The sequence below is a fragment of the Papaver somniferum genome, chromosome 1, assembly GCF_003573695.1.
Source record: "Papaver somniferum cultivar HN1 chromosome 1, ASM357369v1, whole genome shotgun sequence".
NCBI classification, from domain to species: Eukaryota; Viridiplantae; Streptophyta; class Magnoliopsida; order Ranunculales; family Papaveraceae; genus Papaver; species Papaver somniferum.
The window spans coordinates 114,264,137-114,283,613 of record NC_039358.1 but is presented as its reverse complement, the minus strand read 5'-3'; the positions used below and the strand labels follow the sequence as shown (position 1 = coordinate 114,283,613).

The following is a 19,477-nucleotide window of genomic DNA, read 5'->3' as shown; positions in this document are numbered from 1 at the left end:
GGAACCATTTGGTGTATATATGTCCGTATTTAGATAAGAACTGGTATGGGATCGATCCTTCAAGCAGCATACTGCATACCACACTTGGTATTTTTTAGGAAGCTGCACTCGGCATGAGTGGAAAATGAATTTTTATTGTGGACATATGAGTTTTGTAAACGCTGGTGAAGATTGGTTGCCACAATGAGTCTTAATTCGGATTTCAAATCAAGCTCTTCGGCTTTAGAGTTTAGAGAGAAAGATAGTAAGCAAAGGTAAGTAGGATATCAAATAGTACCTCTAATTTAAAAAGGAAAATGTAATTACTCGAAGTCTTAAGACAAGCGAAAAAGTAGCCGTTTAGGTCATTGTCCTTTCTGAGCTATCCAAGGGTATGCCAATACAATACAAACGCGCCTTCCAAAGAACTTCTTGTGTCAGCAGCAGTCTTTAATTTCTTAATTTTACTGACGCAAAATGGTCAACTAAATCCTAATTTAATGACACTCCCTTTCTCTCTCTTAACCACACCCCTTTATATAACAAGGCATTGTGGGCATACTCTTCATTTCCATTTCCATTCCCATCTCCATCAAATCTTTCTTCCTAGGGTTTTCTCAAAACCATATAGAAAAACTAAACAAGCAACAAATATGGATGTTGAAAGTATTTTTCCATCAGAAAGTGATCTTGATCTAAGTTTCACAAGTTGTGCTTCATCAACAACAACAGATCGTACCTTCACTTGCTCCAGTGGTCGCAGTAGTTTAACATTAAGTTTCAATGAATCTCGTCTTGGTACGTCTTCATCTTCTCCATTATCATCAAATACTCATAGACCTCACCGGAAAAATGATCCACATTGGGCAGCTATTCAAACAGTTACAAATCTATCACCTGATGGTACTTTACATCTAAATCACCTCAAACTTCTTAGTCATCTCGGTAGTGGCAATCTTGGACGTGTATTTCTTTGCCGTCTTAAAGATTATGACAACACTGATGCTACTTTTGCTCTTAAAGTTATTGATAGAGAATCATTAACTAATAAAAAACTTTCTCATGTTATGATGGAATCTCAGATTCTTTCAATAGTTGATCATCCATTTCTTCCTACTCTTTATGCACATATCGATGTTTCTCATTATACATGTCTTCTAATCGATTACTGTCCCGGTGGTGATTTGCATTCATTATTACGTAAGCAACCTGGAAACCGCTTTAGAATCGACGCCGTTAGATTCTTCGCTTCGGAAATATTAGTTGGTTTAGAATATTTACATGCACTTGGAGTGGTTTACAGAGATTTGAAGCCAGAAAATATTTTAATCCGTGAAGATGGTCATGTTATGTTATCAGATTTTGATCTGTGTTTTACTGCTGACGTGGTGCCTACATTGCAAAAGCGGTTTTCTTCTAAAAAAGTGAGATCATCTAAAAACCGGTTTAGTTGTTTCGGAGCGGTTTTCGGACGGAGAAGAGAAATCAGTGACGAGGAAATGACTGAGTTTGTAGCTGAACCAACCGGAGCTTATTCTAGGTCCTGTGTTGGAACTCATGAGTATTTAGCACCTGAGTTAGTTAACGGCAACGGACACGGTAACGGTGTTGATTGGTGGGCATTTGGGATTTTCTTGTACGAGCTGTTGTACGGAAGAACTCCGTTTAAGGGACATACCAAAGAACAAACGTTGAGAAACATAGCATCATCACGACCGTTTGATTTTCCAGAGTGTGACGTGGAAGAAGAAGATGGAGTGGCGGAGGTTAAGGATTTGATAGCAAGATTGCTAGTGAAAGATCCAAGGAGACGATTAGGATGCGCATGGGGTGCTTCTGATGTTAAACGACACCCATTTTTTGACAAGATTAAATGGGCTTTGATTAGGACTTACAGTCCACCTGATGTACCTGGGCTTTTGAAGATGAAGAAGAAGAAGAATCACGTGATGAGTCACGTGGGTAGTAGTGGTAAATTCTCTACTTCATCGTTTAAGAAAATAAGCCGGTGGTCATGGAGGGGTTTAAGTAATTTTATTAAAGGAAAAAGAGTATGAGTTTCTAATTTATAAATAAAAAGTTGGGAGGGTTAGAATGTAAAGGGAAGCAGTAGTTGTAGTAAAAATTCATATTTAGCAGTTTTGGGATTCTTTTTGTGTGCAGTGTTGTTTTAGAGAGAAACGGGAACCCACATGATGATTGGGGTTTATGAATTACACATTTTATGGTACTATGAATGGTGTTGTATATGATTGTAAAATGAGAGGAGAATAAAATGCATATTGAACTTTTTACACCTTGCGCGCAGCTACATATGTATTCCAAAAGATTCGCAGCCAGTTCTGCCAGACCAACAAATTCGAATGTCAACTCAAAAAAATCTAGTTAGATAGTCATCAAGAACAGCTATTGCAACTTTTGTTAGTTTGTTTCAGCATTTGAGTCGGTTTCCGGCTTTAGGCCAGCTTTGGGGCATTGGAGTCTAATTAGCCTGAACTTCTTCTTTTTGTGTAGTCATTAACTTATGTTAAGAGACATCTCAACCAAAATTGTACATCTGAAGATGTACATTCAGGTTTAACACTTTACTTCATGTAGGAAAGAAAAAAGATAAGGTACGATTGGAATGAGTAATACTTTTTGCTGTTCGAATGAGGAAGTAGTTGTACGCAAATTAATCGTTCTTTATATAACGTTCGGTAGGAGGATTACCCAATGATACATTGATACAGGTCATTAGTTATTCTATAACCTCCTTTTTTTTAATTGAAATTCATTCCTGGCCTATCTAAACCGAAATGTTTAGAGCATACTTAACCACCATTTTGTCTGGCTGAGATAATAGAGAATTTCAACTAGCATATTCAGATGGCAAATTAACAAAAAAAAAACAACTCATAAATTACAATCTCAGCCCCGTTTACGACTATTTGGGGGTTCCTTAACCGTCCGGCACGTTCATATTACGTAGAAGAATCGAAAGGATCTCGCCTAAGTAAGTCACGAGACCAAAAGGATAACCTATTTCTCATCCCGTTTTCCCTAAATCCCATCCCAATTATACAAGCTAGATTTTTTACAACTCTTTTTAAGCGAGTAAATAAAACTCACTCGTTAGATTTTATGGATGATTTCCGTCTTCATCCACCATTGTCTTCCTTCTTCCCCTTTCTCTCTCGAATCTAATCCCAAACGTGTATTCCAAAAATAAAATAAAAAAGAACCGGAACTACTAACATCTGCAACTTATGCCAACACCAACACTACGATACATAATCATCACTACTACTATTAGTATATCTATATCGTCTTAATGATCAAATAATCATTTTATACCTATACCAAAAACGAAAAGAAAGGGAATTGTGATCGATCATGGAACCAGTGATTAATTTTTTCTTTCTCTTTTGGGTTTTCCAATTTATGCAATGGAAAATTGTGTATATGAACTAAAATTGAGATGTTTAGGAATATATAATTAAGTTTCATCGTATTCAATTAGGTTTTCATTGTAATCAAGCCCAACAATAATAATTTTTATTAATCTTTTTATCCACACACTATCTTATCGTATAAAAGTAAGTTCGGCAATTGAATCAAACTTGATGAAATTGGTGATTTGATTACTAATTTCCAACCTCATCATTAACTATGGAAAAAAGGAGAGCGGGTTTTGTTTACCCAATTTTAGAAGAGTTATATGGAATATGGTTTTTGTCGTTGGGATGGAAATTAGGGAAAGTGGGGGAAGGGAAACAGGTAAAATCGACCAAAGAGGAGATGAAATAAGCGAATATTAACAGAATGTCAAATACACAATGAAAGTTTGTCTTTGAATCGTCTGATTTGGATCACATTGTGGACCGCTTTGGAGATTTCATTACATTTTATTTTTTTTGTTCTAATTCATAAAATTTTATTACCAAAAATATCACCAAATTTAGTCAATAATTTCAAAGGCTAACAATCAAAAGCAAAAATAACAAAAAGAATATCTCAAAAATACACTTATTCTAAAGGTGTAAGGGACTCAAAAAATGTATCTACACACTCCATAACACCAATGAAATTTGGCTTCTCATATAAACAACAACCCCCCTGCTAAGATTAGCCCCTCTTTTAGTTAATTTATTGGCTGAAAAATTGACTTCCCTTTAGGAATGTCTGAAGGAAATATTGCTCAGATTTCCAACCACTCTCTTCCATCTATTCAGTACAATCCAAGGTATTTTGGCATCTGCAAAAGATGTTAAAATTGCTTTTGAATCTAGACTAAAGCATACATCCATGAATTGCATTTGTATAGCCCATTTACCAGCCACCATCAGTGCCATGAATTTTGCCACATAGTTAGTAGCTATACCCAACCCTCCTGGTATTACACTCACACAACCACCATCATTGCTTCAACCAATAAATCCAAAACCAGTCGTACTTGGATTCCCTTTTGCAGCACCATCACAACAGATCAGTATCTAATAAGTTTCAAGTAATCTGAAGAAAACTTCCTTAACATTGCAACTTGTACTTCTGATTCCTCTAATACCAAAAGCCATCACGATGTCAAGATCATAAATACAATTTCTCATACATCATTTTATCCTTATACTACACTCCTTCGTAAAGTTCAAATTTTTGTGTTTAAGTTTCTCTACATTAGGATTTTCACCTTCATATATCTTTTTATTCCTTGTTAATCATAACTCCACTATTAATGAAAATGATCATATATACTAGATTTTCTTAACTGCAGAGCTTTTGCTTTTAACACAACTTAATACTTCTTCAAAATTTAAAGGATTTATTTAAGAATTGGAATATACCTCCTAACCAATGCCAGAGCTGTTCATTGAATGTACAGTTTCATAAAATATGTTCCATGTTATCCCGTCTATTGGCACATAAATAACATTTTGATATTGTATTGAATCCTTTCTTCCTTACATTCTCCTCAGTTGCACAGGCACCCCTCATGATCTTCCATAAATTACAGGTTGTATATGGATGAATACAGTGACTCCACACTTTCTTTGTCCAAGGAAATACTGGATATTTTTTCCTTATAGTTTGAACAACATTAGCCACTGTGAATATTCCAGATAGATTTGCAGTCTTACTCTTTTATCACCATCTTCTCCAATAACTGGTAACTTATTTGTTGTGAAGTAATTATCATCTCCACTGGAATTATCCATTTTCCTTCTGTTATTAGATCTTTGACCATCAAATCTTTATTCTGTTGAACAAAATTATCAGCTGCATGTCTTTCTATCAATGCATTCCTTGACCCAATTATCCTTCGAGACTGATACACAACTCCCATCTCCAATTAACCACCTATTTCCTTCATCAAATTCATTCACCACCCGTTTGAGACCTGGCCAAACTGAAGATTGCATGTAGTATGTTATCCACTCTCCTTTTTTATTTTAACATTTTGCTTTCATAAATCTTACCCATTCCTCATCTTCAGTCTCTATTTTCCAGAGTAACCTCAAAAGTAATTCCTTATTCACTGTTTCCAGTCATCTTATTCCAATCTCACCTTTTGAGAAATGAGCACATACCTCATGTCATTTAATTGTTACTAATTTCTTAATAGTTGGATCACCATTCCATAAGAAATTTATAACTATTCTTTCACACTCCTTCACCACAGCTGTAGGCCATCTATATACTGACATGTTATATACTGGAATGCTACTCAAGACAAATTTCACTAATGTTCTGGGAATGCAAGTAACTTTCCCATCCAGCTAGCTAAGTACTTTTGCATCATTTTTACCAGTCCCCATACTTGAGAAGTCTTCACTCTTCCAGGGCTTAAAATCACTCCCAAATACTCATCTGGAAAATCATATAATTCCATTTGCAAAATATCATCAATTAATTTTCTTCTTTCATCTGAAACACTTCCTACATAACATTTGCTTTTCATCCTATTCAATGTTTGTACAGATGCCTTTTGATATTGTTGTAACAACTTCATCAAGTTATCTAATGACCTCTTGTGGCCATTACAAAAAATAAAGATATCATCAGCAAACTACAAATGGGATGGCTGACATCCATTTCTATTGACCATTGATGTAATTTGTCCTTCATATACCATTTTAGATAAATTTCTGCTAGATACTTTCTCAGCTATCACAAATAAAATAGTAGATAATGGATCTTCATGTCTAAGTCTTCTTGCAACATCAAAGAATCCACAAGGGCCACCATTTACCAATACTGAATTTTTTGCAGACTGGATTTTTTTTTCCAACCAATCAATTCCTTCTGTAGAAAACCAAAATGTTTCAGTACTTCAAAAATAAAGTCCCAACCCATAGAGTTAAATGCCTGAGCGATATCCAGTTTCAACCCCACATTACCTCCCATTCTTTTAATACTCATTTCATTGACCATTTCTGAAGCTAAGACTATATTTTCATGCATACTCCTTCATTTGATAAAAGTCCCTTGCTGTTGAGAAAATTATAGAACTAATTCTTGTTGTTATTATTCTTGTAAGCACTTTAAAACAGAAATTTGCCAGACCTATTGGTCTAAACCGTTCAGCTCTCTAGCACCTGGAACTTTTGGTAACAAAAACAGAAAGTTTGAATCCATCCCCTTAGGTATGAATCTACATCTCCAACAATATTGAAATGCATCTATTAAGTCTTGCCCCACTATATCCCATGTAAATCTATAAAACCTTCCAGGAAAGCCATCAGGCCCTGGAGAGCTATTGGGATCCATACTAAATACTGCACTTTTAATCTCCAAACCAGATGGAATAGCATCCATAAAATTATTATCCTCCTTAGTTATTACCTTGGGAATCACATCAAATAAACCATCTGCAAGCTCCACTTGCTGATATTCAAACATTGTTTTAAAATGAGACACCAACAAGGATGAAATTTGTGCTTGATCTTCTATCACATTACTATTTGTATCTTCCAGTTCTGCAATAACATTGTGAGCCTTTCTAATTTTCATAGAAGCATGAAAAAAAAGCAGTATTTGCACCTCCCTTTTTCACCCATTCACTCTAGATTTTGAACTCATAAGTTCATTGAATTGATGTGAAACAAGCTCATGCTTTCCTCTTGCAGTTCCTAAATTGTTTAATAACTCAATACTTTCTGGATGAGCATCTGAAAGTAAAGAGGCAGTCATGACATCCTCCTCAATTTTTTTCATCTTGACCTTTAAATCCCTAAAGGCTCCCCAATTCTATTTCTTCACAACTGTCTTGAAACTTTTGAGCTTTCTCATAAACCTAAACGCATGATTACCTGTACATTCCTCTCTCCAAGAATTCTCAATTAATTGTAAAAGTTCAGGGTGAGAAGTCCATACGGCTTGATATTTAAAAGGAACATTCACTGGTTTAGGTATCCCAATAGCACATCCCATTATAGCTCCATGGTCAGATACTCCCCTAACTCCCACTTTATAATTCTAGTCATCATATAACTCCAACCATTTTATGTTATCAAAATGTTTATCCAAATCATACAAAATTATTTTTCTTCCCACTCTATTATTGCACCATGAAAACTGAATCCCGGATTTTGGAGCTTGTACCAAACTACAAGTCTCTACACATTCTCTAAATTATGTCATAGAAATTCTTAGAGGACTTCTTCCTCCAATCTTTTCTTCACTACTCAAGACCACACTGAAATCTCTTAGGAAAAACCAGGGAAAATTCATCTCACTTATTATCTCCAGCTCCTCGCATAAATCCCTTCTATCAATAGTGTTAGAGCTAGCTCGGTTGAACCCACCAAGCGTTGGTATGTCAAGTTTGGTTGTCATATTTTAGTGAATCAAAACTCATTTCAAGAGTCGCTTGATTATATACTAGAGTCAACTTCGTATAGGTTAGCTTGAAAGTATTAGGATATGAGACATTACAAGTATTACGTGAAGACTTGAAGAAGTGAAGAAGTAAGGAGATACAACTACAACATCATCCTTCCACTTGAGGTTAGTAATATTTGAATTGAACTGTTTCATTCCCTAACGTATCTTTCAAGTCGTGCATATTGAAAACAAAAATGCGAAGCTATGAATGTTTATACTCTAGTTAGACGTAGTATTAAGGAATACAATACGAAGTATAACGCTTATCTTTTGAACATCGTATATAAGACATCGAAATAATCGTTTGAATGTTATTGTGATTATGTATGGGTATGAGGTGAAGATTTCATCCTAGGAAACAATGTTTTACATTCGTTTAAAGGAAGTAAATTCATGAACTTGTTTTGTGAATCGAAAGGGAAATCGCTAGGCTTACTGGTATTGTTATTCATTGCAAATCTATTGACCAAAATGTGTGATTAGTATAACCGCTCATGACTTGTTTATGTTCTTGGTAAAACTATTCACAAGGCCTGACTTTGTATTGGTATGACTTTTATTGGTGAAACAGATCTTAAGTAATCACCTGAGATGGTATGATCGATTTATTGTTATTGGTATGACCAAATCTAGGCAAAGGGAAACCGATCCTAGTAAGAGGTGCAACCGATCACAAAAGGGGAATCGATCCTTGTATGAGGTGCAACAAGTTTCTAGTTATTGGGAACCGATCCTATGAACATGTGCAACACGTTTTTAGATATTGGGAACTGATCATATGGACATGTGCAACAAATACAAGTTAGATACCATATATATATGTGGGAACCGATCCTAGTACCTAGTCAACCGAATTTTGGAAAGCTAGTGTGACTAATTCCAGTACCCACGTGGAGGTAGAACCGAAACTTGTTTGGTAGAACCGTGAGACCCATGTTTGGTGATTTGATAGAATAATCAATCACATAGTTCTTGGAAGCCAGGTGAACCAATTCTAAACTTGTTTGGAAGTGTGGCAAATCGAATCCAAGAGTGTAAGTATGAAAGAGGACTTACAAAGTAAAGATGTCGACATACTTTGAACATGTGCAGTAACACTTATCTTTTATTGTTCAAAGATATTCCTTAATAGCTAAAGGAAAATCCCGGATCAAAAAATAAATTGAGAATCTTTTAATTAAGGTCTTTAATTTTATTTTTGGAAAATGAAAATTAGTAATGTGCATTTACTAGTTGGAGATTTTCTAAGAGATTTTCGGTCAATATTTGGACAAAGCATTTCCATGAATTATGGAAACCGAATTTGGAATATATTGCATATCTTGAGAATATTTTCGGTTTTGGAAATTCCTTGGTGTCCAAACTTTCTTGGTCTATAAATATCAAAGTTTGCATTTCGAGAAAACTAATCCTCAGAGCCAGAAAAACTACCTAGTTGTGTTGTTACTGGTGGAGCCGCCTATTCGGAGAGGAAAGTAACCTAATTAGGCGAAATCTCTCACGACCGCCCGGTTTAAAGACTTCTTTGGGATTGAGAAGCTCTATTAGTACCGTTGGTGGGAAACTAGATAATTGCGATTTATTATTAGTTTTTGATTGATTTGATTGACTAGCGGTTGTTGAACTTTGATTGCACCTAGTTTGTTTATGCTTGAGAATCTTCTCTTCTGATATAAGATTCACTCAAACTAGATCGAAGTTTCGACGGGATCTTTAGACTGTTTGTAGATCTAAAGACGTCTTGTGATAATCCATTGTTAACAGACTCCGTTCTGTGCGTGATTGATCACAAGAGATTCAAGTTGATTGTGTGCAGGTGTTTATTGAAGATCTAAGAAGATTTGAAGACAAAGAAGACTTTGAAAATTTCTGATTTGGGTTCATAATCTTTGGTGTGCACAATACTTATTTCAGTTAATGAGGATCCAACTATAATCAGTTTATCCTTGTGGTAGATTGGATTGATTAGTTGAGTAGATCGTCATCAATACAATTCTTTATGATTCAAAGTATTGATTTCAAAATCTTGACAATTACTTTGGTAGTTGTTATTAGATATATTTAAGGACCTGACAAAGGAGTTTATTGGGATAAACGGAAGAGCCTTTTGTCGAACTCATATCACTTGGTTGAAAAGAATTGTTACCAAACAGATTTGTTGTTCCTTTACTGTTTGGAATACGAACCAAAGGAATTGTTCCAAGTACGTGACTTATTACAAGTTGGAGGCGTGGGAATACAGACGGAACTAGGTGAACTATAGGGTTAGTTGCTTGGTCTCAACTATACGAAGTTGGTTTGATTTTGTATAGCGGCTTAATCCTGAGAGTATTCAATTCTGGAAAAGGTCCCGGGGTTTTTCTGCATTTACAGTTTCCTCGTTAACAAAATCTTGGTGTGTGTTTTACTTTTCTATTTCCGCAATTATAATTGTTTTTATTATAATTAGAAGTAAAATACACAAACGTTAATTCCTATTTACTTGCTAGTAATCCTATTGTGTTTGGTTAAGTCCGAACCATTTATCAAGTAAACATACTTCGTTGTTGTATTGTCTTGATCTTATATCCATAGTCAATCACACAAGTTATCTTGTTCTCGTATTGTCTCAATCTCGTATCCGTAGATGATCACACGAAGTGTGAACCGATTTGTTGTATTGTCTCGACTCAGTCCATAGACAATCACTTTCGGAGAAAGGACTTATAGGTGGAAAAGTTTTAGATTGAGGTATATTTGGGTACCCTCGTCTTTTCAAATAGTTAGACAAGCAACATGAACTCCAGTAACTAATATATCCCCTAATCTCACTGTAATAGCTTGCTTAGTAATTGACAGAACAGAAGGGGAGATAAAGAGGGATGCCAAAATAACCAAATATTAGCTTTTATATTTGAATTAGAATTATGTATCACCATCTGACCCATTCCAGGCAATTTTAAATTTCTAACATGACTACCATGAACTCTTACCTTAGGTTCAGCCATCCAAAGTAAGGAAGGATTAAACTGGTTTACCAACCTTCTGAGTTTGTCTTTGGAGTTATTTCTCTTCAAGCCTCTGACATTCCATAACTTCAATCTCATTTAGAAGGAATTATTTGAGAAGATTCAGGACTTCTCTCTCCTTTTGACTTAACTAAATTTCTTGCAGGTTGTTTTCTTGTTGTGATAAGAGAAACAGTAGATGAAGATCTACCTTTCACAACTTTCCCCTTATTTTGAGATTGAGATTTTGTATTCTGTTCTATATGTTTCTCAACTACATCCACCAGTACTTGAAACTTACTTGGAGAAGAAAAAGATCCAAATTCACCAAACTACATCTTTTCTGGTATTACATAACCATCAATTTGATTATGCACTTGAGTTATAACCTTCAATTTCATAATATCATTATTAGCCGAAATTGTAACACCCCGTGTTTTTTAGCATGGCGCATGCTAAAAGATGCGCCATTTGCTTGTGATGAAGCTTCATCCAAAACTTCCTTTGCATAGTAAGATGCATTTAGCCAGGGGCCATGTTTGGTACCAAGTAAGGCACATCGAGTAGGCAGATTGGCTAAGGCCAATATGGAAATAGTTGGAACTCACATGGGCCAAGAACCAATCTCGCATTAAATGGTGCATTAGGCCAGTTGGGTAGATGGCCCTGGAATGTACAGCCAACATCGCTGGACACCGAGTTGGCAGTGAACAACCAACATGGCTGGACATCGGAGTTGGCACTAGCAATGAGCATCCATCTTGGTCGATCATTCATAAATTCATGGAAACGGCCATGAATAGTGAAGCAAGCATGTCAGTATGCTCCCCTTTCCATACTTGTATAAATTCCATTAAGACATATATAGGGAGGGGTACTTGGTTGAAGGTGCATATACGGACCATGCACCAAGTGAGATAGTCTTAGAGATGTATAGTCATCACGGCTGTACATTGGAGTGTCTTATCGGACAAAGTCGGAAGTACAGCCATCACGACCCTTCACGGGACCTGGCTCAGGAAATGTTCAGCCGTCATGGACGGACATTAGAACTGACCTGTGAGCCAGAATTGAATGTACAATCATCATGGCCATACATCGCAGTTGGACAGGGTGGTAAGGTGCAGCCATCACGGCCTGGGGAGTTGATGAATGATTTTTGCTCCCCCAATCTAAGTTATTTTAAACATATATAGGGAGGGATAGTTGGTTGAAGGTACATATGCGGACCATGTACCAAGTAAGCTTCATAGCTTAGCCAGAAGAGTATAAATGATGCTTAGGCCTCATTTATAGATATGTAGACTTACCAATGGAGCGTGTTAAGCATGGGCATCACTATGCCATGCCGCGGACCAAGTATTCATCATTGGATGCATTTTCACGGAACGACCTATACGGACTAGACCATTACCATTATTGCTTGGCCACGACCATGCAAACGAGTTTGATTAAGCTTTTGTCCCTTCGTGGATGAACGACGGTCTGTGCTTGATCCCTTTAGAGTTGGGAAGGGTACGTAGGAAGCCGCAATGAGTTGCGACATTGCCGGTCCAGCACTTTGTCGCTCATATCATCTAATTGTGAGATGATTACGACATTCTGGCCTCTCATATCATCTGGCTCGGTAGCTCGACGCAAGAGATGATTGTGGCCAAACTTGATGAGGCAAGTTGCATTCCATTCACTGGATGCTCATACTTCCTATCAAGGCGTTCGAGATAGGCTAAAAACCCGAGTGTCGTAATTTAGTTCAAGAGGAGTCCATTTTAATGGGAAACGACCCAAAGATCAAGACATTTTGATCTATAATGGTCGCCAGAATTTAGCCAAATTCCATCGTTTAAGGCCTCAAAAGGCCGTTTTTGCCGTTTTAGGAAAGTTTTTATTTTTTTAATAAAGCCTTCGCGGAACAAGGGTAAGTTGGAGCGGTGTGGAATCTAAGCTAGCTTCATCATGCTCCACGAGCATGCTTGCAAGGGCAAATGGACGTGCATTTGCCTAGCTTTGAGACCTGGATCGTAGCTTCATCATGGCGCATCGGGGAAGTTACGGCCTGCAGGGCAACGCGCCAAAGGCGTAATTTTTCGGTCCGTCACAGAAATACTAGAATTAGCTTGCGTTAGTTTCTCAACTGATAAATGAGGAAAATCCTTAGTGAACTCAAAAGTCCTGTTGAATTCTGCATTTTATCTGGAGTAACCCTCTCCTGAATTTATAATAGAAGGAATGATTGCATTTGTTTCTTCATCTTAACTTCATATTTCTTCAACTGTAAGCAATTTATCCTTTGGAGTAAAACAAATATCAAACCTCTCGGTATTTGGAATATTAACTTCTTTAGGCTTGTAAGTTGTATCTCCAATTGTTTTTATGTTTCTGTTAGAGCATTGCTCGGTCGAACTCACATGCGTTGCTATCTCAAGCATGTTTGTCAATGTTAGTGATCAAAACTATATGTCTTGATTTCTAGTTTACTTATGACTAAGTCTCGGTCTAGGATAGTTAGGTATAGTTGAGCTCCAGACTTCATGGCGATTATCTTACGAAGACGAAGAACAACTCAAGGAACCAGTGGAACTTCATCCAACCAAAAGGTATGTGGAGACTTGAAATCATCTGTCACTCAAAAGTCTATCTACTCTATCTCCTACTCTTGAGACAAAAGTCGTATAAGTACGATAGTTTTCATACATACACATTTGCTATTTCGAGCCGAGTTTACTCGCCTATCTTTTTCTCGAAATATGTGTTGGTAAACTTTTTCTTTAACCATTTTCATCTTTACCCGTGACGAAAGTCATGATGACGTTTCAATCTTGAAAATAGCTTTGATGACGATAGTCTTCTTTTTGTCTGACGACTATTATAATATTATAGAAGAATGTTTCAATGATTGAAATGTGGAGTTGAGATTACGTAACCAACTATGGATATAAGCATATATAGTATGTTAGCACATTAGTGTATAAATCCATGTGTCGGAAACCAAGTGCGTGCATATGTGTGCATGCGGTATTGGTGAAGGAGACAGGTTAGGTACGTGTACCCGTACGCGTACTGATGGAAGTTTTAATACCGAAATTTTCTGCTGTATTTTGTGAAGTTTGCAAACTGAAAACCAGTCACCTAGATATACATACCCGTACGCGTACACACGGAAGTTTTCAAACCAAAATTTTTTGCTGAGTTTCCAAACTCAAGTCCGGTAGCTATGGTACACGTACCCGTACGCGTACCTAAGCTGGTTATATTTCTCAAATCGGAAGTTCATGAACTTAAACAATAAATCAATAAGGAATGCAATCTTTGCAGACCGTGGATATATTGTTCATGAATTGATTCAAGTGAATCAAACCGATTTTGTTTCAATTGTGTTTATGTATAAAGATCTAAGCAATTGAAAAACTCTTGAACTAGTTCTTATGAGTCATTTGAACTAGTTATGAGAAAGATGAATACGGTTAATATGAAAGTGCTCATATGGCTAACCATTGGTTAACAATTTGTGAACCAACCCAATGTACACGTTTAGGTACGGTTACTCAAATCTAAATGAATACATTTCATTTGTGTGTGAGACAAGCTAAGTTTCGATCTAACGGTTGAAAGATATTAGCTTGGATAAGTCAGGTTTTTCATATAACGGTGAATAATGAATGTTTTGTTACCAAGGTAACTTAGATTGAAAACCCTGATTTGAAAACTATATAAGGGAGACGTCTAGCAACTGGAAAAACTAATCCCCACACCTCCTGTGTGATACTAGTTGATTTTGCTAGAGTCGATTCTCCTTTAATCGTAGATTTCTTCTCGAGACCCTGTCGGTTAACGACTTAAAGACTTCATTGGGATTGTGAATCCATAAGAAACTACTTCTCTTGTAGTACGTTGAGCGATCTGATCTTGCCATTTTCTATCGTACGAGTTCAATTGAATAATTGACTTGAGATTATATCTCCGATAGGGAAAGATAAAAATAAATCACAAACATCTTCGTCTCATCGTTTGTGATTCCGAAATATCTAGTTTCTCTACCATACGATTTAGATTATTGTGAGGTTATTGATAATACTAGGTTGTTCTTCGGGAATATAAGTCTGGTTTATCAATTGGTTCCTGTTCACCTTGATTTTTATGAAAAGACGGAACAACCGTGTAGGTTTATCTGTGGGAGACAAATTTATCCATTACCGTATACTTTTCCGTGTGATACAGATTTGTTTATTAAAGTCTTCGACTTTGGGTCGTAGCAACTCTTGGATGTGGGTGAGGTCAGCTAAGGAAATCAAGTGCGTAGTATCCTGCTGTGATCAGAGACGTAAGGAGCGCAACTGTACCTTGAATCAGTGTGATATTGATTAGGGTTCAACTACAGTCTAGACCGAAGTTAGTTTGTAGTAGGCTAATGTCTGTAACGGCTTAATACAGTGTGGTGTTCAATCTGGACTAGGTCCCAGAGTTTTTCTGCATTTGCGGTTTCCTCGTTAACAAAACTTCTGGTGTCTGTGTTGTTTCTATTCCGCATTATATTTTGTTATATAATTGAAATATCACAGGTTGTGCGTTGTATCGATCAATTGTGAAATCCAACCTTTGGTTGTTGATTGGAAATTGATTGATCCTTGGATATTGGTCTTTGGTACCATCCAAGTTTATATCTCTCATGTATTTAATAAAGACTCGCAGATTTCTATTTGCTTGAGTATAGATCAAATCGAGAGATAGAGATATCAACTCCTTGATATATTTTTTATTAAGATTGAGTCTGACTGTCTAGTTGATTCTCTTAAAAGTATATTCGAGTTAGTCCGTACATATTTCTAATCGAAATATTGGGTGTGGTTTTTAGACCCTCGCTTTTTCAATTGGTATCAGAGCAGGCAAACACGTTAAAGACCTTATAAGTCTGTGTTTGTAGCGATCTGATTATGGACGAGTCTATCTCTAATAACGTACCAGTTCAGAAATTACCAGATAATTCTAAAAACTTGGATTCACCTGAGAAAATTGTCACATCTAAGTCAATATCTAAACATTCTCTTGATGTAAAAACTGTTGATTGGGAAACTCTCCTAGAAGAACAGTTGGATGAACTTTCTGATGAAGGTAATTCAGATATTGATAGAGATGTTGATGAGGAAGTCTCAGAGTATGTTAAGTTTTTGGATTCGTGGAATATGAAGAAGATTACAACTTCTCATGTCTCACCTCTTCTGACTCCTCTCTGTCGAGAAAACAAGAAATTGAGAAGATGTTACGCAGGTATTTATTTTTTGAATCGTTCTAACGAATCGATCCTCAAGGATTCCGAGGAAAACTTGCGTATGAAGTCAGTTGAATGTGATAATCTTTATCAAAAGTACTTTTTGTTGGAAGAGAAACTTGCAGAATATGAAGCAAGGTTTAACTCTCAACAAATTAGTTTTGATGACAAAGAAAGTGCTTGTCTCGCTCGAGAAAAACGCCTTGAGTCTGATTTAGCTGCTGCTCTTGATAAAATCAAGATGTTGGAAGATGACTTGAAAAAATTCAATACTAGTTCAACCAAATTAACCACTATGCTAGGAGCAAGTAAAAATCATCATAATACACGAGGATTGGGCTATAAGGGAATATATGCTCCAAATATTAACAAAGAGGTAAAATTTGTCAAGGCTAGTGATTCTTCTCAACAAAAGGTTTCCACTGATGGCAAAAGTGAAATACCTTCACAGTTAAGGTTCAAAAGAGCAAAGTATATCAACCTCTAAAACCAGCACACATGAATCCGGGTATGAACGTTCCTTATATTTGTCATTATTGTGGAAACAAAGTTCACCTGGAAAGGAGATGTCGTTTTCGTATAAGGAATGAAAAACTTCATGATATTCTTGTTTGGGTGTCAAAAGAAGTGATTAAACCGGGATCATATGTTAAGGCTAACACTCTCGACATTACGGCTTGTAAATGTCCAACCTTTAGGAAAAGGAATCAGTGTTGTGATAATCCTAGATTTTCCTATAAACGTCATACGCAGTCTTTTCACAATCGTAATGGTTATCAAAAGGATAACATCGTAAAGACTAAGACAAGATCCGATGCTCCCAATTGGAGAAAGACTAACTTGCAAAAGAATAGTCAATCCAATTCTCTTCCGAGAAATCTTGAAGAGAGTAATGGGAAGGAGGTTCCGGTCGTTCCTAAACGCACTCAAAAGTGGATACCAAAGAAAGTCAATGATGTTTTGAGTGTGAAAAGGAATGTTCTCCCAGAAAGTTCCATGACTATGGAGAAAGCAGTATCCATGATGTTGGAACTTAAAGAGTTCTTTGGAAAAATGGATTTGGATGTGAAAGGTTCTAAAAGCGATCTCTTTCATGATAATCCAAAAGTCACTTGTGGTGATCAAGACATTGTTCACCACAACGCAACTTTAGTGTGTTGTAAGTGCATCCTCACCAAGGAATGCCCTGTTATGTATACGGTGAGGGAAGCACGAAAATCGGGGCACACAGATTATGTTCGGTAAGGTTGTAGAATTCAACTGGATTCTTCTAAAAAGGTATGTCTATAAACTTGAGCAAGATTTTTGTTTTTATTTGCTTAGAGAACTTATAATGATTCACATACCTTTCTTATCGTTCTTTTCTACCTACCTTGATCTGTGTTTAAGGTTCTTAAATGTTTAGGTTTGAAAATAATAGTTCAGTATGTTTGGACTACATGGTACACATACCAGGTATGCATAACATCATTTAAAATCAAAATCCATGGGTTTAGGTACGCATACCCGTTTGCATACTGCTCCAGGATACGAAAATTCGTTTGCAAACCCGTATGCATACTTGACGTTGATATTCGGTAAATTTGTTTTGGGCGTAACTTCTTCATCCGAACTCGGAATGACCTAATTATTTTTTCAATATCTTCCTCTTTGAATTATCTTCAAAATGGTGATGAGATTTCCTAAATGTGAATGTGTTGAGGTTGGTCTTTTTCCCGTGTCTTGTTTTTGCGTGTTTTGCTTCGTTTCGTCGCACTTGTTCTACTGGACTTGGGCACTTGGATTCTTGGAGTAATTCTATTCTAAGCTCATTTGTATCTTTTACAAGAATTATGCTGGTGAGTCACAAAGAAGAAAGTTCAAGAATGGGCAGTAGTACGCATTGCTATGGGATTCTTGAATGTTTACAATCATCTTATGTGAACTATGACGCATGGTCTTTAATGACTTTGTATGTTCTTCTTTGTTAAGAAAATATTTTTATACGCTTTTGGTAACCACTTTTGGTGTAAATACGTGCGAAAAAGATTGATTCCACCTTCTAAGGACAAAGATTGATTTTCGCAGTATTAAGCTTTATGGTTTCATATATTGCAATATGTTATGAGATATGTGTGTTTACGTCCGTGAACTATTATTGTCCCATACGATGTCAAAAGTTACCTCCTTCATATATCGATATGCATGTATCGATACAAGATCGATGAACTTTTGACACAAAAAGTTAAGCCTATTATGCCAATTTTTTAATGGAAGATAGGTTAAAATCTTTTGTTTACAAAGATTATGTCTATTATATGTCGTTATGCAAACAGTGATGAAGATAAAATGAATCTTTGTATATTCCGCAGTATTGATCTTCCCTGATCCATATTTTATGTATATACTGTGCGGCTCCATAAGTGTTCTTATGTGAGCATTTCCAACTAGACTAATCATAGATTCGTTTGTGATTAATTTAATTGTGAATTTTGGATACAAAATCATTTCCTTTGTGATTTTTGGTGTCCAAAGAAATCCTTTTTTTTTTTTTTTATAAAAGTAAGGTCGCTCTTGTTGTTCTTTCGGGAATGACATCAAACGGGGGAGAGTTTTTTTGAACTTGCGCTTAATTTCCATATCTTTGTGGGAAGTGCGGCTGTGGAATTATTTAGGGGTTATCTTGTATCTTTATAAACTCCTTGATGAATGCATTTAGCTTCAGCTTTATGATTGCATCTAAATAAGTTGATATGTACTTTTCTGTGGTCTTGAAGCGTCTTCGTGGAAATTTTAGTAGGATCCTGTTTTCGTACCTTTGCCAATTTTATTGAAAAAAAGGGGGAGAATTAATATGTAGTTCACACTAAAAATACATATGATTTACGTGTTTTACGGGTCATTATGTAAGGGGGAGTGGTTTTCATGTTGAGACGAAAGTATTGACCAAGGGGGAGTGATACATATCACCATAGTATTGTTGTAGAAGTTGCGATATAAGAAGTTTGATGTTGTGTAATAATACCATGACACTGTATAACAATGATCGAAAGCTTTTGTTTTCTCATTGTTATGGCTACGGAACTTCAACAACTATGATGCTGAATTAAACATCTATGGAATCATGGGAGTACTTGAAAAAGACGAAGTTTTCTAGTAATGTTGAAGAACCAAGGAGATCAAGCATGTGGACGAGAAGCTACAAAGTTTTATCTATTTTGTAATCCATATGTATTGATAGTTTTGTCATTAAAATTGAAAAAGGGGGAGATTGTTAGAGCATTGCTTGGTCGAACTCGCATGCGTTGCTATCTCAAGCATGTTTGTCAATGTTAGTGATCAAAACTATATGTCTTGATTTCTAGTTTACTTATGACTAAGTCTCGGTCTAGGATAATTAGGT

The 19,477-nt window shown here is 36.3% G+C and overlaps 1 protein-coding gene across 1 annotated transcript; it reads left to right on the top strand.

Annotated features, from left to right (window-relative positions):
* The first annotated feature begins 554 nt into the window (after nt 1-554).
* LOC113297223 (serine/threonine-protein kinase WAG1-like) lies at nt 555-2,275 on the top strand. The gene has a single exon (XM_026545652.1). The coding sequence runs from the start codon at nt 633-635 to the stop codon at nt 2,034-2,036; it is 1,404 nt and encodes a 467-aa protein (XP_026401437.1). The 5' UTR covers nt 555-632; the 3' UTR covers nt 2,037-2,275.
* The last annotated feature ends 17,202 nt before the right edge of the window (nt 2,276-19,477 follow it).

Bases quoted from the DNA above. Each gene is read 5' to 3' on its own strand.
- LOC113297223 (XM_026545652.1), top strand. From the start codon at position 633: ATGGATGTTGAAAGTATTTTTCCATCAGAAAGTGATCTTGATCTAAGT.